Source organism: Daucus carota, chromosome 5 (assembly GCF_001625215.2).
Source record: "Daucus carota subsp. sativus chromosome 5, DH1 v3.0, whole genome shotgun sequence".
Taxonomy (NCBI): Eukaryota; Viridiplantae; Streptophyta; class Magnoliopsida; order Apiales; family Apiaceae; genus Daucus; species Daucus carota.
In genome coordinates this window covers 27847307-27868992 of record NC_030385.2, presented here as the reverse complement: position 1 = coordinate 27868992, position 21686 = coordinate 27847307, and the positions used below count along the sequence as shown (strand labels likewise).

The 21686-nt window shown below is 37.8% G+C and overlaps 1 protein-coding gene across 1 annotated transcript; it reads left to right on the top strand.

The window, feature by feature from the left end:
- The first annotated feature begins 8018 nt into the window (after nt 1-8018).
- On the top strand, nt 8019-15292 carry LOC135152576 (uncharacterized). The gene is made up of 2 exons (XM_064092924.1): nt 8019-11449; nt 11666-15292. The coding sequence occupies exons 1-2, from the start codon at nt 9872-9874 to the stop codon at nt 13484-13486; spliced, it is 3399 nt and encodes a 1132-aa protein (XP_063948994.1). The 5' UTR covers nt 8019-9871; the 3' UTR covers nt 13487-15292.
- The last annotated feature ends 6394 nt before the right edge of the window (nt 15293-21686 follow it).

The following is a 21686-nucleotide window of genomic DNA, read 5'->3' as shown; positions in this document are numbered from 1 at the left end:
AATAATTTTTGATGATAACATAAACATTTTGTAACATGTCTTACTTAGAACCTTTATCAAATTTCAGTTGTAATTGTTATGTTTCTTGTCTTTGGGAATTATCAACGGATGGGTAGAATAGGATGGCTAATTGTAAATATCCAATGCCATGTAATTTTATCTAAGTGAAGGATATTCAACTGATGAGATGTAACTATTCAACTGATGAAGACTGGATGATGTTTCAACTGATGAAAATCAAGCATTCAACTGAAGACAAAGTGTTCAACTGATGATGCTGAGGAATTCAACTGATGAGACTGGAACAGCATTCAACTGATGAAGTTTGTAATTCATTCAACTGATGAGCCGGGCATTCAACTGATGAAGTCAAGAGCAGTTGAAAGTAACCAGAACTTTCAACTGATGAAGCAAAGAGCAGTTGAAAGTGACTAGAGCTTAAGTCTGACAAATCACATGGATCGAATTACACTAAAATAGACATGGAAGCCTAATTAGGAAAATAAAGAAGAAGCAGAAACATACTTATCTCATGCAGTGCAATCTGGATCAAATCAAGATGATGGTCAAAGATGAAGACATCTCAGAAAGCATGCATAAGACAAAGTTGTGCAGCATTGTTTTTAGATTAGAGTGCATTTTGTATTCTAGCTAGAAGCTTTGTAAAACTTGGAGTATATAACCAAGTTAGTAGCATCAGTTGAACTTGTTCAAATTACTTGAGAGAAAAATCTGAGAGTTAGAACTTGTTGAGTGATGAACCAGCAGCTGTGCGAATTGTAAACAATCCACAGATTCTTCTATATAAAATCTCACGGGTGGATCATTCAATCCACCCGTATTTTTAATACTTGGTGTTTTTCTGTTTACTGTGTTTTAGTGTATCATCCTTGAATCTTTTAAATTTGTAAAAGATTGTATTCAACCCCCCCCTTCTACAATCTTTCTCATAGTTGGTGTAAAATAACATCAGCTGTCAAGACAATCAAAGATTGTCTGACCGAATGATTGTCTGGAAGACAATGGCTGTGGCTTCCAAGACAATCAAAGATTGTCTGACCGAATGATTGTCTGCAAGACAATGGCTGTGGCTTCCAAGACAATCTAAGATTGTCTGACCGAATGGTTCTCAGCAAGACAATCAAGATTGTCTGCCCGAGAATGCTCTGCCAAGACAATCTTATATTGTCTGACCGAATGCAATCTGCCAAGACAATTAGGCATTGTCTGACCGAGATAAATTGTCTGCAAGACATTCTGTGACTTCCCAGACAATCAAATATTGTCTGACCGAATGAAGATCAGCAAGACAATCTGAGATTGTCTGACCGAATGGAAATTGTCTGACCGAGCTCTGTATTGTCTTGCTAGCCTTAAAATTGTCTTTCTGCCATGCTTTTGGCTTGCTAGGCAATTGTAATTGTCTTGCCCTTGCTAGATTGTCTTTTCTACTTGCAATTGTCTTGTCTTTCAATTGTCTTACAAGTACAAATGCTTTGCCTATAAATATGGCATTGCATCCTTCATTTTTAGTGTTCATTCACTTTGTATTCAAAGCATTTGTAAAGCTTTCAAGTTGTTCGTAACTTGCTTGATCGTTATATCCACAGTTTTCTGTGCTTTGATAACCCGGTTGTTTTAATCACTAAATCTAGAATATACCCTGTCGAATTTATTCTACGAACTTTAGTGGACATTAAAACTGAACCATTTTAATTATATAACGACTTCAAACATTGTTATATTAATTAATTATAATCTGATTAACAAATCATATTCAATCAGATTCACTTCCGCGACGATTTGGTACTGATTGTATTCAACCCCCCCCTTCTAGGGATGGCAATCGGGTCGGATCGGGTCGGGTTTCATGAAATCCATATCCAATCCGTTATATTTCGGATCGGATCGGGTTCGGGTTTGGATATTAAAATGTAAAATCCAAATCCAATCCGTCGGGTTTTTTCGGGTTTCGGATCGGATTCGGGTTTCAACCGGATATCTTAAAAAAAATTAAAAATTATAAACCCGTATGAACTATGATAATTAAGTATTTCTTTTCAAAATTAAGATTCTTGGATTGGATTCTATTGGTTTAAATTAGAATAATATAAACTTAAACCATATTAATTTTCATTATTACCAATATACAATATATTTTATACAATATATTATTAATGAAGTATTTGTCTTAAATAGAAATCTTTATTCCTTTAACCTAGTCTACTGATATTGAGAGTATTATATTACATTCATCCAAATAATTAAATATAAATATGTTATATATATAGACACACACACACATTCATATTAAATTATTTATAATATATATATATATATATATATATATATATATATATAATATTCGGGTTTTTTTCGGGTTTCGGGTTCGGATCGGGTTCGGATAGGATTTCGGGTTTCGGATCGGGTTTCGGATCGGTAGAGATCATATCCATATCCAAATCCAAAAAATTTCGGGTACAAAAATTAAATCCATATCCAAATCCAAATCCAAAAATTCGGGTTCGGTATATCCAAAAATTCGGGTTTCGGATCGGGTATCCGTCGGATCGGATTATTTTGCCATCCCTACCCCCTTCTACAATCATATCTGGACCTAACAATTGGCATCAGAGCGGTTGATACCATTTTTCCGTATCAGATCCTATACACACTCTGTAACGTCCAAATATTTTTTATTCGAATTAATTTTATTCCAAAAATTAATTTTGATTTAAAATATTTTTCTTTCAAAAATCCAAATCTCATCCAAACACTATTCACTTCAAATCCTTAAACATGAGTACACAAAAGATCAGTAGCATTAAAATCCCACCGTTCAGCCAGGAACACTTTGGCCTATGGAAAAGGCACATGTTCCTATTTCTTCGAACTGCGAACAGAAAATACATTGGGATTTTAGACAAAGGTGTTACTACTCCGATGAAGGTCATATTAGCACACGAAGAGGATGGTGTGTTGATACCTCATCAGGTCATTCCGAAAGAACTTTCTGAGTACACAGATGAAGAGAGTGATCAGATGAACTTAGATGATGCTCTTCAACTAATCTTGGTTGAATCTCTAAATCCAGTGATGTACAATGCTGTTGTAAATTGTACGAACGCCAAGGAAATCTGGGATACATTAGAGATTATCAATGAAGGCTCAGAGGAAGTTAGGGAAAACAAGAAAGAGATACTGATGGCTCAGTATGAACAGTTTGGTTCCCATCCTGGTGAAGGGATTTCAGAAGTATTTATCAGACTTAATAATTTGATAAATAATTTAAATCTGAATGGGAAATTCTACGACAAGAAAGAGGTCAACATGAAGTTTCTCTTAACCCTTCCTGAACATCTGGAACACAGAATCACTGCCATCAGGGAAAGCAGAGATCTGAATGAGATTTCTCTGGAAAGACTCTACGGAGTTTTGAAAACTTATGAACTGGAGCAAGTTCAGAGTAAACAGAGATATGGCTGGGGTAAAACACAGAACCATTCGAGAGCTCTAGTTGTTGAGTCACCTGTACTGGAAGAAAAGAAGAAGGATGTTGTTGTTCCTTCTAAGACTACTCAGGAATTTGTTGTACCTGAGATGGGTCAGACTGCTTCTACCAGTGGTGACGAAGAGTTCTATACAATGGAAGAGCTTGAACAGTTAGAAGATCAATCTCTATCACTGTTTGCCAAGAAGTTTGGAAACATGAGATTCCGGAAGAACCCTTCCTAAAAATACAAACCTACTGTTAGTAAGTTTCAGAAGGGAGGCTATTCATCTTCTACAAGCAAAGGAGGATACAAGACTGGGATGGTGGACAGAAGCAAGTTCAAATGCTTCAATTGTGGTGAACCTGGACACTTTGCAACTGAATGCAAACAGCCCAAGGTTCAAGGAAAAAGAAAAGATTCGTATGATGAGCTGAAGCAGAAGTATGATGCACTGGTTAGAAAGCATCATGGTACTTCTGGAAGTCAAAGCTTCAAGAGCAAATCATATCTAGCAGAAGGGAAAAGCTGGGATGATACAGATAGTGATGAAGAAGAGCAGATTGGGAATGTTGCTCTCATGGCTGATGCTGGATCATCTTCACCTCCTCCTGCTGGAAGCTTTCAGGTAGATCCTACATGCCCTAAACTGTTTATGCAATTAGGACTTGAAAGAGATGATGCTATTAAAAAGTTGAAAGCTGCCAATCTTAAAATTGATACTTTAGTCTTAGATATTCATGCTTATAAAATGAATGAGATGAAAGTATTAAAACCTAAAATAGAACAATTGACTATGGATTTAGGATTTCAAAGTGCTAAAGTCAAAGTTCTAGAGAAAGGTGAGATTGCTTTAAGACTTCAGCTAGACGAAGAGAAAGTTAAGTGTAAAGCCTTTAAGGATGCTTCCTTGATAGTCAAAGAACTTAATGATAAACAAGAGATCAAGAGAACTGTTGGAATAGGCTTTGACTATAACAAATCTGTAGGTAAGGCTAGTAACATTACTCCTTTCAAGAAGAGTGCTGAGGAAAGAGGGATTCCTTTTGTTTTGAAAGATTCCCTTAAACCTTTGTTTAAAACCTCAGAAGCTGAACCTCTTTTAGAGACTCCTGTTGTCATTAGATATGAACTAAAACAGGAAGACCTTAAAATGAAAGAGAGTAATGAGATGAGAGATGAGATTCTGGCAAACCTGAAACCAATCAAAGTGAAAGGCAATGTTAGGTTGCCTAAAGCTGGTTTAGGTGTCAACTCTGATAGAACTAAATTCAACAAGCCCAATAATTTTGTTAATAGTAAGAACAAGAACAATAGGTGTCATTCTACTGAGAACTTTAAATCTGATAACAAAGTTAGAGTAGAATCTATTGATGTTCCTACTACTATGACTGATATTTCTGTTGTTCCTGCTTTTGATGCATGTCATAAATCTTGTAGTGTTGATAATTGTATGACTTGTGCTTTCAATTTGATGTCTGCTTATTTTAAAAATTTGCATGCTAAAAATGAAAACACATCACCTAGACAACACACAAACAACAAGCATGCTAGATCAAAGACTGCTAGTCCTTCTCATAAGAGAAAGGAGACTTATGTTCCAAAGCCTAAAACTAAGGTTTATAAGGCTGTTGTTAAGGAAGTAAGTTCAGTCAAGTCTGAACCAAGTATCAGTCCAAGAGGCTCTGTTGCATTACCTAATAGAAATCAGTTCTTTAAGACTGCCGGACCCAATCAAGTGTGGGTCCCAAAGACTGTCTAATCAAGTTGTCTTTTGCAGGGTGCCAGTGGAGTTGTTCGTGTTACCTGGGTGCTTGACAGTGGAGCGTCAATGCACATGACTGGCAATAAATCCCTGCTGGAGGACATAAGAGAAGGAGCTGGCCCTACAGTCAGTTTTGCTGATAATAGCAAAGGTCGTACTGTGGGATATGGCAAGTACAAAATTGGAAGGATCATCATAGAAGATATTGCAATAGTTGAAGGACTTCAACATAATCTCCTGAGTGTCAGTCAATTCTGTGACAAAGGTTATTATGTTCATTTTGAAAAGGAGATATGTATCATTAAACATATCAAGGATAAGCGTCCTTCACTATGTGGCATAAGGAAAGGCAATATATTCGTAGCTGATTTGTCTTCAGGACCTGGAAACGAAGTTCACTGCTTCTACGCCAAAGCATCTGCTGAAGATAGTTGGTTATGGCATAAGAAACTCTCACACCTCAACTTCAAAACCATGAACTCTCTAGTCAAGAGTGATCTAGTGAGAGGGTTGCCTTCCCTGGAATTCTCATCTGATGATCTTTGTGAAGCTTGTCAGAAAGGAAAAGCGAAGAGAGCATCTCACAAAGGCAAAACCATCAATACCATTACAGATCCACTTCATTTGTTGCATATGGATTTGTTTGGCCCCGTGAATGTTGCATCTATTGATGGAGGAAGATATGCCTTAGTCATTGTGGATGACTTCTCGAAATTTACTTGGGTTTACTTCCTGTCTTCTAAGGATGAAACTCCCCTGACAGTAATTGATCATATCAAGTTGGTTGAGTTGGAAAAAGGTGTTCCTGTAAAAGCTGTAAGATCAGACAATGGAACTGAGTTTAAAAATCAAACTCTAATCAACTTTTACTCTGAAAAGGGAATTAGAAGGCAGTATTCAACACCAAGAACTCCTCAGCAGAATGGAGTCGTCGAAAGAAAGAATCGTACACTGATCGAAGCTGCAAGGACTATGATTGCTGAAGCAAAGCTTCCTCTGTACTTTTGGGCTGAAGCTGTGTCTACTGCCTGCTATACCCAGAATAGAACTTTGATCAACAAGGATCATATGAAAACTCCATTTCATCTGTATAACAACAAGAAACCTTATGTCAAACATCTTCATGTCTTTGGAGCCAAGTGTTATGTTCTCAAGGATGGTGAAGAGAACTTGAACAAGTTTGAGCCAAAGGCTTCTGAAGCAATTTTTGTTGGTTATACAAATAATGCTTATAGAGTTTTTATAATTGATACTCTGTCAGTGAAAGTTAGTGTCAATGTTACATTTGATGACACTAAACTTCCAAGTATACAATCTGCTGATCCATCTGAATCTCTGAAGTTTGATAACTATCCAGATTCTGATTCAGATGATGATGTGCCACCTGAGGTTGCAACAGGTGATGACAACAATGATAATGATCCAGGCAATGGTGGAGGAAATGGCAATAATGCTGGAGATTCCACTGATGCTAGTGGTGGATCATCAAGTCAACCTGGCAACAACTCAGGGGGAGCTGGTGGATCAACTAGTCATACACATCAGCCTAATGATGATAATGCTGAATCATCAAGGACACAACTTCCAAGGGAAAGGATTTGGAGCAGAGATCATCCCTTTGATCTGATTATTGGTGATCCTGATGTTGGTGTAAGGACTAGAAGTGCTACGACAAATGAATGTCTATTCTCTGGTTTTCTTTCACAATTAGAACCAAAGAAAATAGATGAAGCACTTGCTGATCCTGATTGGGTTCTTGCCATGCAAGAAGAACTCAATCAATTTGAGAGACAAGAAGTCTGGGCCCTGGTTCCAAGACCAAAAGGAAAATCTACCATTGGATCTAGATGGGTCTTCCGTAACAAGTTAGATGGTGATGGCATTGTTGTAAGAAACAAAGCCAGACTGGTTGCAAAAGGTTATTCTCAGGAAGAAGGAATTGACTACGATGAAACCTATGCTCCAGTTGCTCGTCTTGAAGCCATCAGAATATTTCTTGCATTTGCTGCACACTCCAACTTCAAGGTATATCAAATGGATGTGAAAAGTGCATTTCTGAATGGAAAGCTAGAAGAAGAAGTATATCTGGAACAGCCCCCTGGCTTTGAAAATCCAGAGTTTGCTGATTTTGTATACTTCCTATTCAAAGCTGTCTATGGACTCAAGCAGTCACCAAGGACATGGTATGACACTCTCTCTGAGTTTTTAATTGAAAACAATTTTACTAGAGGTGTCATAGACAAAACTCTCTTTTACAAATTGCATGATAAGGATATGATATTTGTACAAATAAATGTTGATGACATTATATTTGGTTCTACTAACGATAACTTGTGCAAGAGATTTGCTAAGTTAATGCAGAGTAATTATGAGATGAGTATGATGGGTGAGCTGTCCTACTTCCTTGGTCTTCAAGTAAGCCAAAAGGATGATGGAATATTCATTTGCCAATCCAAATATGTCAGAGATCTTCTTCGAAAGTTCAATCTAGAAGACTCTTCACCGGCAAAGACACCCATGGCCACTGCCACAAAGCTTGACCAGGATAAATCTGGTAAGAAAGTTGATATCACAAGCTATCGAGGTATGATTGGCTCTCTACTTTATCTTACTGCAAGTAGACCAGATATCATGTTTGCAACATGTTTGTGTGCTAGGTTCCAAGCTGATCCTAAGGAATCACATCTTATAGCCGTCAAAAGAATCTTTAGATATCTTAAGGGTACACCTGGTTTAGGTATTTGGTACCCTATGAATACTGGTTTTGATTTAACCGGCTATACAGATTCTGATTATGCAGGATGCAGGATTGATAGGAAGAGTACGTCTGGAAGCTGTCAATTTCTAGGACGTCGGTTGGTTTCCTGGTATAGCAAGAAGCAGCACTCTGTGTCTACTTCTACTGCTGAAGCTGAGTATATAGCTGCTGGAAGCTGCTGTGCTCAGATCTTGTGGATCAAGAACCAACTGAATGATTATGGTGTTGTAGTAAACAAAATTCCCATATTTTGTGATAATACAAGTGCCATAGCCATTTCCAACAATCCGGTTCAACATTCAAGAACCAAGCACATTGATATCAGGTATCATTTCATACGAGAACATGTCATGAATGGTACAGTGGTGTTACACTTTGTACCCACGACTGAGCAAATTGCTGACATCTTCACTAAACCACTGGATGAATCCACTTTCTCTAAGCTGGTTTGTGAGTTAGGGATGTTAAATATGACATAGTTCTCTTGTATATGTTTTTCACATGCAGTATATGTTTTTGTATATTTTTGTGAATTTTCTGTATAATTATATCTATTTTATTAGATTTGATATGATTTTCTGTATGTTATCTGATAATATTCTGAGTAATTATGCATGTTTGTATATTAGTCCGTAATTTTCTAAGTGCTCATACACTCCCCTGTTCTATTCCCTAAGCATTTAGATAAATATTGGTAATTATTTTGTATTTTTCAAAATTAATTAAGCATAAATATTTGATTTTAAGTTAATTCATTTTATTGAATTAAAGTTAAAGTCATAAGTATTTATATTTAATTAAAGTTGAAACTTACAAAATATTTGTGTAATTTACAGTATTGTTTTTATTATAGATTTTTGAGGTTAATTGCAATATGTTCTATCTTTTTAATTAATCAAAAATCATATTACTTTTATTATTATTATTTCTGTTTCAGCAAGACAATACTTTTGTCTTCCTGATTGTGGTGCTTTGACTGTTCGGTAAGACAATTTATATTGTCTTACGCGAGTCAATCATAAGACAACTTATTTTGTCTTACACACTTCGTGTCTTTCCTCTCTTGGATGCTCGGTAAGACAATTTAAATTGTCTTACCCGAGTAACGCTATTTCGATGTTTACTGGTTGTTCATCTCAGTCTCGGCAAGACAATTTTTATAAATTGTCTTACCGAGATATCGAGATATCTGTTAGACAAAACCCGTTTGTCTTTCTAGTATATATATTCATACTTCCTTTAAGACAAAACCTATTGTCTTAGCATACTTCTTCTTCCCCATTTCACCTATATATATACACCTCCGATTTCGGTTTTCAAGTTTACTCCTAAAACTTGCTGTGGTTCTCGTTTTCAAGCTTAAAGCTTGCTTTGTCACTCTAAATCGCTGATTTTAAGCCAAACCCCTGCCGGATTTTCGTCAGATTTTCGAATTTTTCGACTGAGTTTGCTCGGAGTTTCTCGCAATCGACTGCTGTGGTTGTGTGTGAATCGTTTACTCTGTGTTGTCTCGGTTACCTTCGATTTGCATTGACCCGATTTGGGATTAGGATTTTTCGAGTAAGTTAAGGGCTTGTTTGGCTTGTGATTATTTGAATTTGGGGTGTTTAATCTTAAGGCTGCGTTTGGCTAATCTGAATTATCTGGGACTTTAGGCCGTGTTTGGAATTCTACCTTGTGGAGTTTAATTGTTTAGTGCCATTTAAATTAATTAACTTTTAATTCGATATTATTTTAATATTTCGAATTATTAATTAATTAATTAAGCTTTAATTAATAGTTGAAATTTGCGAGACATTTGAGAATTCACTTTTAATTTGAAAAATTCTCGCTTAATTCAATTTTTAATTATTAAAAATGGCCGGAGAATTTGTGGTTGCTGAGACTAACTACTGTGCCAGCCTTAACCCCGATGACTGTTCTGATAGATTCCGGACTTGGGTTAGATTTCTTTCGCGACAGAGTTTAGTCAGTACGGCACTGACTGCAGATATTTCGATTAAGCTGCAACCTCTTTTTGACTTCTACTCAAATGCTGTCAATTCTACGACTCTGGAGAATTACAAGATAATAGGGGATTTACCTAACCGGAAGAGGATTGTAATCACTGTCGATGATGTGAACCGGATCTTAGGACTTCCCAGGGACAATTTTGAGCCAGATCCCTCAGAGGATGAATTGAGACAGTTCTTTCAGGATATTCACTATCAGGGTCAGATTTTTCTCCCGAAGATGTCAAAGGGAAATCTGAAAGCTGAATGGGATGTGTTCTTTGACACCCTTGCCAAGGTGTTTGCTCCCACAAATAGAAAGAATTTTGGCAATATATCTTCAATGCTGCAGATCTTTGGATTCAGCATAGCTTACAACCGTCGAATCAATTTTGGGAAGATATTGCTGAGGGAGATTATCAGGAAGATGGGGTCTGTTGCACAGAGATCAATTCAAAAGAATGACAAAGTTGAATGCTTCTACCCCAGATTCCTGATGTTGTTTATGAATGATAAGATGAATGCTGATGATAGGCACATGTACGTCGATTCTCCTGTTGTTCCTATTCAGAGGACTTGTGCCAAGATCCAAACTAGGCTGGTCAACAAGAAAAAGCATGACAATGTACCACTTGTGGTGACTCCATTCATGCTCGAGCAATTCAGTGTTCCTTTTCAGCCAGTACAAGTTCCAGAGCCACTACAACAGCAACAATATCAACCACAACAACAACAACAAGCTCAACAACAAGAACAACCGCAACAACAATCTCCTCCACAAAACCCTCAACCACTTCAACTCCTCCAAGACTACCAATCATCCAGCCAATCCTCACATTACTCTCCTTACAACCCTCCTTACAATTCACCACAACAATCACCTCACCAATCAGATTACACTTCTCCTCACCAATCTCAACATCAATCCCCTCCACAATACAACTTCTTCCCAGACCAACAAGCCTCCATTCTTCCCTCTCCATCTGAACCAACACCTTCACCTACACATACACATACCTTTCCTCAACCACAATCCACCTCTCAGCCTCTGCCTGCTGATTCTGCTATCAATCCAGAGCTACAGGACTTCAGAACAGATTTACAGGTAGCTCAGGTACTTTCTAATCTCACTGATACCTTTAATATTGCTATTGCAGATTTTGATTGTGATATTGGATTTGATTTCCAGCCTCCCAGCATTGAACCTGAAAACACCCAGGTTCATATCCAAGCTGATGTTTCCGTTTCAACAACTGATTCTTCGTCAAACACATCAACCGACACTACTCATACACCAGTTGTTAGAAAGGTAGCCCGGAAACGGAGTGGGAGTGCAATTCTGAGAGAACCCGCAGCTCTGTCTCATAAGAAGCAAAGGGTGGCAGAACCGGAGACAACTGCAGCCACATCCATTTCCTCCCAAAAGGATTTGGACACTGACATGGTAAATATACAGTCTCTAGATTCATTCTCTCCACAGAATGCATTTATTGAAATTGGCCGTCCGACCGCGGTATCCTGTAAAGAGTCCAGCACACAACTAGCACTCACGCTAGTAAACACTGAACCTGTGTCTTTTGATTCTTCACTTAGAGAGAGCACAGAATTTCAAAACATGTTATATGAAAATCTTTCTGATCACTCTTTCTTTTTGGATCAGGATCTACTTGGCAACCTGCAAGTACATCCGCCTTCACAGGCATTCGGAGGACAATTTGTTTCTTCACCTCCTACAGTTCCATCTCAGGGAACTATGGTTGTATATACAGGTACTGGTGACGGTGTGACAAACACGAGTGAAATCAGGCAAACACCGAGCGAAACACATGCACGAGAGGATAGTGAAAAATCTTTGAGTGTTCGTGAGGTGAGTGCACACACCAACACAGATCTGTTACAGGAACAAATGGCTGCTCTCAGGGCTGAGATAGAAAGGTTGAATGCTGAGAATGCAAGATTCAGAAGTGGAGAGTTGGTGACTCTACAAGAAAAGGTTGTTGATCCTTCATTTTCTTCCCTCAAACAGGAATTAGATGCTCATGTCAAGGGTATTCACTCTAGGATGGACAAATTTGATACAACTCAGGAGCTCTGTTTGACGAAGCTTGACAACTTGGAGCAAACTTTGGCTCAAGTTGTTCAACACTTAAAGATCAATCCATCAACATCTCAGTCTACTCCAGAGGATCCCTCAACTAAGGGGGAGAAGGATAAGGATGACAAAGATAAGGATGACAGCAATGGTGGTGGTGGTGGCAATGGTGGTGACAATGGTGGTGATACTGATAGGAGTGATAAGGGTGGAGAAGGAGCAAGTGAAAAAGACTCTTCTGCAGCTAGCAAATCTAAAGGCAAAATGCCTGAAACTGAGAACATCTTCACTAATCAGGATTATGACAACATTCCTGAAGATGTTGATGATGATGATGCATTTGACTCTGCTTATTTTGAAGCTGAGGAAGAAGGTCGTTTCGAGGAAGGCTTTCTTTTCAATGAAGATCAGTCTGTAGATCCTGAGCACATGGAAAAGGTCAAGATGTTCAAAGCTCAACATGAAGCTAGCAAAGCAAAGCTTCAGGAACTGCAGAAACTGGTAGATGAAAAGAGGACAACTGATGAGTTGGTCAAGCTGGAGAAACAGAAATTGTGGGATGCTAAGTGCAAGGAAAAGAGAGAGGATATCTCCAGAAAAGTTGGTGAAAGCTGGGATATTGCAAGGCAAATCCTCTCTGGACCTCAAAGGGAACCTTTCAATGATGGTAAATTCAAATCCTTCATTTATGACCTGAGAGAGGCTAACCCTAATGAAGATATGTTTATGCGTGCTCTTGCTCTCGAGTTAGAATATATAACTATTGGTGTCAAGAATCTTCTCAATGAATGGGAGATCATTATTTCTACTCAGAGAAACGGAACATTCAGGGTTTCAATTGATTTATTCAAGTTTCTATCTCTAACTGAAATCTGGGTGATTCGTAACAAGATCAGACGCAGCTCGAATCTGAATGAACTCCTACGTGACAGACTTATGGATTGTGCTATTCATAACAGTCCACAAGTTGTCAGAAAGCCTTACTGTGTCAAGTTCATTCACGAGAGAAAATTTGGAACCTTCTACCTGGACCACCAACATCTTCTTAAGTATGATGTGAGTCAGTTGGTTCTTGTATCTACAATTCTACGTACCAAGGGCTTCGCTACTAAGGCCAAAGCTGATGCTGATACTGAGATTGTGAACTACTGCACAAGGAGAAATATTCAGCAATACTTCAGGAAGATGAAGTATATCAACCAATCTCAGCCAGCAGATTTCATCGAAGACCCTGTGGATATTGAGGTTCAATATTATCTCTCATTGGCTCGTGAAAGAAAGAAGCGTGGAGAATCCACTGCAGCTGAAGAGCCTACTCAGAATGAGCCTTCTACTCCAATCATTCACTGTTCAGATGCAGAGGAAGGAGAAGTCACTCGTTCTGAGTGAATAGATTGATTAGGATATTTTGTTAGATATGTTCAAGGAACATCCTTTTGTAATCTATTATGAATATGGTTTAATGTTTAATGCAAGCCATAAACTTTTGCTATTTACATTCCTTTGTTTAAATCTTTGTCTTATCTGTTAGTTGAGTTATCCTCTAGGAAATTTGCATGTTATGTTAACAAACAAATAGGGGGAGATTGAAAGGCATATGTTCAGCCTATTTGTATTTAAAGAGGTACAACTCAACTCAGATAAGAAAGCTCAGTAAATAGCAAGTCAACGGAATCCGTACGAAGAACGTCAAATGATTTATGGGAATTATATGTCAGATAAATTCCAGGATGCTGCTGCACACCACTGAAAGAAGTTCATTAATATGTTCAAGCCTCAGTGCACAAATAATCTTTTGTGGCACGTCCAGGAGTTCAGAAGATATAAAGTTTCTATACTTTATTTTATCAGAAGATTCCATTTAATGAAGAAGTACTTACAAGACGAAGACTCGACGAACAAATCAAATTCTTAATGTTTATTTGACAAAGAATATTTGAGTTAACTAGATACAGATGAACCAGACAGTGCATTTGTGTATCAGTTATTCAAATTGAATATTTGAAGTCAAGCAGAGTTGGTGGTTCGTTCGTTCGACTGATCAAGACGGAGTTATTAATGTTTAAAGAAGACGGGAAGCAATTCTACTGAAGAATGGGTGATTTAATATTTAATAGATTATTATTTCACTTCTCAAATAATTAAATTAATTATGTAATTTATTTGTTAAATTAATTCAATCTCGAATTAATTTAATTTATGAATTTATATGATTAAATTAATTAAGTGGATAATTTTCTATTTAAATATAATCTACAAATTACAATCAATCATCCACTCAAGCTCAGCAAGACAATCAAAATTGTCTTACCGAATATTTCAGCTGTCAAGACAATCAAAGATTGTCTGACCGAATGATTGTCTGGAAGACAATGGCTGTGGCTTCCAAGACAATCAAAGATTGTCTGACCGAATGATTGTCTGGAAGACAATGGCTGTGGCTTCCAAGACAATCTAAGATTGTCTGACCGAATGGTTCTCAGCAAGACAATCAAGATTGTCTGCCCGAGAATGCTCTGCCAAGACAATCTTATATTGTCTGACCGAATGCAATCTGCCAAGACAATTAGGCATTGTCTGACCGAGATAAATTGTCTGCAAGACATTCTGTGACTTCCCAGACAATCAAATATTGTCTGACCGAATGAAGATCAGCAAGACAATCTGAGATTGTCTGACCGAATGGAAATTGTCTGACCGAGCTCTGTATTGTCTTGCTAGCCTTAAAATTGTCTTTCTGCCATGCTTTTGGCTTGCTAGGCAATTGTAATTGTCTTGCCCTTGCTAGATTGTCTTTTCTACTTGCAATTGTCTTGTCTTTCAATTGTCTTACAAGTACAAATGCTTTGCCTATAAATATGGCATTGCATCCTTCATTTTTAGTGTTCATTCACTTTGTATTCAAAGCATTTGTAAAGCTTTCAAGTTGTTCGTAACTTGCTTGATCGTTATATCCACAGTTTTCTGTGCTTTGATAACCCGGTTGTTTTAATCACTAAATCTAGAATATACCCTGTCGAATTTATTCTACGAACTTTAGTGGACATTAAAACTGAACCATTTTAATTATATAACGACTTCAAACATTGTTATATTAATTAATTATAATCTGATTAACAAATCATATTCAATCAGATTCACTTCCGCGACGATTTGGTACTGATTGTATTCAACCCCCCCCTTCTACAATCATATCTGGACCTAACACCCCCTGTTGACTCAATGGTGGTTGAAATCTCCTACGCCCCGGTGTCGGCATAAATACAGCCTTGTATCCAGTTGGTCCCCTTAGGCGCTGTTCCTGGAAGTCTGCATAATTTTTGCCACTTTTTTCCTACTCATCTGCCTCTTGACCCCTCATCAATGGCATCTTCTTTTTGGGAATATTTTTGAAAAAAGATAGAGGCTCCTCCCCACCTTGCTCCTCAGTTGGGTCCTCACCTTGTTCTTCAAGAATATCCAATATAGATTGTGGTACTTCTTCTTCAACTGCCTTACCTTTATCCTTCATTGGACCAGTTTGTGAAGCTTGAGTTTGTGGTTGCCCTCCTTCTTCTGGCTCTCTAATCACAATCCCTGGCTGAGCTTTCCTTGGCTTTAATTTTTGCCTCCTTACTTCCTTTGTTGCCTTTCTCTTTCCTTGGTCATTTTTCTTGGTTGCCTCAGTTGGTGTTGTTGCGGCTTTCTTGGGTGACTTGGCTGGTGGTGATGCAAAACTGTCCTTGCCCCTAGTTGGGCATTTTGCTAGTCTGTGGCTTGCATTTCCACAGTTGGAACAATGCATCACCCTTTTGTTAGAAAATCTCTGCAGCAAAACACCTTGTGAAGGTGCAGTCTGACTTCTACTACCCCCTTCCCAAGCCTCTCTTCTTCTGAGTTTTTATGGCCTCCCTCGAAGCCTTTTGGGAATATCTGGTGGCAGCATTATCTCCCCACCATGGAAGTCCCAATATTCTTCCCCTTTCATTGCCTCTAGTGAGTGCTTGTAGGCTGCAAGATACTTCTCCCTCTTGTAGTAGTCAGACACATAATCAGTTGGATTATGTCTTCTTGAGTGAATTGCAGCTATGGAATGTTGACACGGAATGCCTGTGAGATCATAGACCCTGCAATCACAGTTTCCCCTCTCCAAATCAACTGTAACTCATCTAGTTCCTTGCTTTACTTGAAATTTCCTTTCTCCATCCCAAGCAGCATTCCACTTCCTTGACTCTGTGATAAGCACATCAAGATATTTCTTGATTTTTGGACAGATCTGTAGGTCACTTGCAAGCATATCATCCCTCTTCTGTCTCATTCTTGTCATAAGCTTGAATTGAATTTCTTGAAGCATAGTGAGTAGTGGCATATATCTACAAAATACAACATTATTGTTCAAGTATTAAAACTGTCAGACATAATTAACACAAGATTTAGTTAAGTACATAATTGAAGCATACCTCTCATTTATAATCCAAGAATTGAAACTCTCAGACATGTTATTGTCTGTATTATCCACCTTCGAATGTGTAGCAAAAAATGCTTTACACCACTGCTTAGGATCAATTGCTGAGAGGTGAGCATGTGCATATTTAGAGTGCTTTTCCATCTCCTTCATTTATTTGGTATATGCCACTTTGTGTGTAGAAAGAGCAATGTTCCAAAAGCATTTCTTCAAGACTCCTGTGTTGAACCTGCAAAAACAATATTAACAACCATCAGATTACACTGCATAGCAAGTAAATAAGTGAAATATCTACAAAAATTGTACCTTTTTTTGAAGTTGGCACAGAGGTGCCTTGTGCAGAACCTGTGTTCAACAGAGGGTAGGAGTTCTTTCACTGCATTTTCAAGGCCTTTCTGTTGGTCACTAATGACTGTAAAGCCCCCCCATCACCCAAGTCAAGATCATCTTTCAGTAGAGTGATGAACCATCTCCATGAATCTGTGTTTTCAGATTCAACCACAGCATAGCATATGGGGAACATTTGATTGTTCCCATCCCTCCCCACAGCAGACAATAGCTGGCCCCCAGTAACAGTTTTTCAAAAGCATCCGTCTAACCCAATAAGAGGCCTGCATCCAGCCTTCCAACCAGCTTTCAAAGCAAAATAGCAAACATAAATTCTTTTAAATTTCACAGGGTCATCTTCATTAAGCCTAGTAGTGGATATTGTTACATATTTGATGATGTCACTGGTATCTAACTTGTTCTTGTGCAGAAGCAAATGTCAGAGTTTATCTGGAAATCAGAGTTTGACGACTGCCAGCTGGATCAGAGTTTAATGAAGATCAGAGTTTGCAGGCGGCTGATTTCTAGGAGAAGATCTGGATAAACAAGGAAGGAGAATATCAAGGAGATTATGCTAATCAGAACAGGAAAAGGATAGCTACTGATTAGATTATTTTAGGAAGCAGATAATTGTAAATCAATCAGTAGATATCGTGAAACTGTGTATATAATCACAGCTTAGGGTTTACTCTAGATGAGTTATCAATTAAATATCATTCGTGTAACCTAGCAGCTCTTAGTGTTAAAATATAAATCATTAAGAGATTATTTGTAACCTACTGTGATTTGTGAATAAGAGTTTAGTTGAATTATTCTCTTACACTGGTGTTCTGTTATTGATTGTGTTCACTATATCAATCTATATAGTGAGTTAATTCGGCCTAACAAGTGGTATCAGAGCCAGCTCTGTTGATATACCTACAGTGAGATCTTAATCACACAATCATGTCTGAGAAATCACAAACTAGTAGATATGAGTCTCTTAGGGTTCCGATCCTCAGGGCATCTGAATATCCTATCTGGAAGGTTAGGATGGCCATGTTTCTGGAATCTACAGATCCAGAGTACCTGGACAGGATTTATGATGGTCCACACATGCCAACAAAGCTCTCTGTTGCAGTTGGAGATGAACCTCAGAAGATGATCCCCAAAGAAAAGAAAGACTATACTCCTGAGGACATCTCATCAATCAGTAAAGAAGCAAAAGTAAAACACTTGTTGCACAGTGCTCTTGATAATGCTATGTCAAATAGGGTGATTGGATGCAAAACTGCAAAAGAAATATGGGATGCTTTGGAAGTCAGATGTCAAGGAACCAAAGCCATCAAAAAGAACAGAAGAACCATACTTACTCAAGAGTATGAACACTTTGATTCAAAATCTGGTGAATCATTGACTGATCTTTATGACAGGTTTGTCAAGCTGCTGAATGATTTGTCTCTTGTAGATAAAGAATATGAGTTAGAAGATTCAAATCTCAAATTTCTGCTTGCTCTTCCTGAAAAGTGGGATTTGAAGGTAACCACTATAAGAGACAATCATAATCTCGAAGAGATGTCTCTGGATGATATCTTTGGAAGATTGAAAACTTATGAACTTGAAATGGAGCAAAGGAGCAAACGACATGGTGGGAAACACAAACCAGTTGCTCTAAAAGTTCAAGAAGAAACAGCTGTGAAAAGCAAGGGAAAAGCACATGTCAAAAAGTCTGATACTGAGTCATCAAACTCTGATAATGACTCAGACACTGACATACCTTCAGACTCTGATGACAGTGATACTGAGATGATGCAATTGGCAGCACTGATGGTGAAAAGCTTCAAGAAGATGGCTTACAAGAACTTCAACAAAGGGAAGAAGTTCTCAAGGAAAGACAGAAACTCTGATAAGAAGGCCTTCAAAAGGAATGAAGGCAAAGAAGAAAAATCTGGAAAAGCTGATAAGTCTAAATACACCTGCTTCAATTGTGGTGAGAAAGGTCATTTTGCAACTGAGTGTAAGAAAGCCAAGAAAGAAAAGGAACAAGCCTTTATCACAAAGAAGGGAAGCTGGGCAGACTCATCAGAATCAGAGGAAGAAGTCAACTATGCCTTGATGGCAAATATGGAAAACAGCACTGAGACTGTTGAAACCAAGGTACCTCATTCCACTCTTGCCTTTGATACTGAAGATATAACTGAGTTAAGACTGTTCCTTAAAACTTTGCATGTCAGTTATAGAGATCAGACTTTAGAAAATGATAGATTAAAATCTGAAATCTCAGAAGTTAAGAAAAGGAATGATTATCTTGAGAAAGAACTAGTTCAGATGCTAGAAGTTCAGAAGGAAAGAGATGACTCTGTTTTTGTTAAAAATGAACTCTTAAAGAAAAATGCTTCTCTTGCATCAGAACTTGTTAAGGAAAGAGAGATAATCAGAACTTGGACTAACTCAGGAAAGACTACTCAGAATATCTTAGAAAGTGGAAACTGGAAGAAAGGTCTAGGATACACTGATAAAAATGAAGCTGAGTCATATAAACAAGAAACCATTAAAATTGAAAAACCTAAGGTAGTACCAGTAAGATTTGTTGCAGAATCAAAGGAACAGGACAAATCTAAGACTGATATACCTAAACAGGTCAATGTTGGTTTAATGACTCAGAAACAGCTTAAGCATAAGCTCAAGGAAGTTAAGAAAGAAAACAGGATTAAGGAACCTAGGAAAAATAGAAATGGGAAGGTAGGAATTAACAAAAGCAACAATTATATGCCTATTCCAAATGCTCCTAGGAAAACTTGTCATAATTGTGGTAATCCTAATCATCTTGCTTCTTTTTGCAGGAAAAATAAGGACATAAATGCTATGTCTCCCAAATCAGAAGTTAAGACTAGGAATACTAGATTTAGACCAGAAAATCCTTGTTTTCATTGTGGTAGTTTATGGCATTCCATTTACACTTGTAAGGAATACCATAGTTTATACTATGATTATTATGAATTGAAACCTTCTTTGAAGAAAAAGATTGATTCTCCTAGTTCAAAATTTGTAAAAAAATCTGTTAGCACAAACTCTGATTTAAACTCTGAAAAATCTTCCGCTGCTAGTGTTAACAAACTTAAAAAGAACAAAGGATCCAAGCAAGTCTGGGTCCTTAAAACTAATCATTAGTTGTGCATGTGATTGCAGGGCAACAGGAAAAATATCCTAGTTCTGGACAGTGGATGCTCAGGACATATGACAGGAAATAAAGCCCTGCTATCAGACTTTGTGGAGAAGGCTGGCCCAACTGTTTCTAATGGAGATGGCAACATAGGGAAAACTTTGGGATATGGCAATATCAATCTTGGAAATGTCATCATTCAATCTGTAGCTCTGGTCTCAGGACTTAAGCACAATCTGCTGAGCATAAGTCAAATCTGTGACAGAGGATATCATGTTGATTTCCTGGAAGAACACTGTGAGATCATTAGTAAAAGCACTGGAAAAGTTGTTCTGAAAGGATATAGACATGGGAACATCTATGAAGCCAAGCTCTCTTTAAACTCTGAAAGCTCTGCAATCTGTTTACTTGGCAGAGCCAGTATTGAAGAAAGCTGGAACTGGCACAAGAAATTATCTCACCTGAACTTCAACAATATAAATGAGCTAGTGAAGAAAGATCTTGTGAAAGGACTTCCAAAATCAGTTTTTACTCCAGATGGACTCTGTGACTCCTGTCAGAAAGCAAAACAGAGAAAGTCTTCATTCAAAAGTAAAACTGAGTCCTCAATTCTTGAGCCATATCATCTGCTTCATGTTGATCTCTTTGGACCAGTAAATATAATGTCCATTGCAAAGAAGAGATATACTCTGGTCATTGTTGATGAATTTACCAGATATACTTGGGTATATTTTCTACACAGCAAGGATGAGACATCATCTCTGTTAATTGAGCATGTCAGACAACTGGACAAAATTTCTAAAGATGCAGTAAAGATCATCAGAAGTGATAATGGCACTGAGTTCAAGAATTTTAAGATGGAAGAGTTCTGTAAAGCAAATGGAATCAAACAGGAATTTTCAGCACCTGGAACACCTCAGCAAAATGGTGTTGTAGAAAGAAAGAACAGAACTTTGATTGAAGCTGCTAGAACCATGTTGGAGGAAGCAAAGTAACCAACTTACTTCTGGGCTGAAGCTGTGCAAACTGCTTGTTTTACACAGAATGCAACTCTGATAAATAAGCATGGGAAAACTCCATTTGAATTGGTCAAAGGCAGAAAACCAAATCTCAAATACTTCCACATATTTGGGTGTAAATGTTTTGTTCTGAAAAATCATCCTGAACAGTTGACCAAATTTGATCTAAAAGCTGATGAAGGAATCTTTGTTGGTTATCCTCTATCAACAAAAGCCTTCAGAGTTTACAATCTGAGAACAAGGGTAATCATGGAATCCATTCATGTGTCCTTTGATGATAAGAAAATAACTGGAATGGAAGATTTTGCTGATCATGAGCAACTGAGATTTGAAGATGAAGATGCATTCTCTGATTCCATAAACTCTGACTCTGAGATCATATCAGAGTATGTCACTCCAACTCACCAATCTCAAGCACATGTTGAGGGGGAGCACTTTCAGAATGAAAATCTGGATGAAAATGTTGCAGACTCGGCAGAAAACTCAAACTCTGATTCTGACTCCTCAAACTCTGATCATTCTACATCAGAGAATCATGAGAACACATCTTCAGGGGGAGCATCAGAAATTCAGAATGCTCATGGAGGTAGCATGAATAATGGGGGAGAGGCATCAGAGAATCAAAATGATACTGGCATGGATTATGGGGGAGGATCT

Bases quoted from the DNA above. Each gene is read 5' to 3' on its own strand.
- LOC135152576 (XM_064092924.1), top strand. From the start codon at position 9,872: ATGGCCGGAGAATTTGTGGTTGCTGAGACTAACTACTGTGCCAGCCTT. The intron at 11,450-11,665 runs GTAAATATACAG...TTTTTGGATCAG, and splicing joins AGGATTTGGACACTGACATG to GATCTACTTGGCAACCTGCA.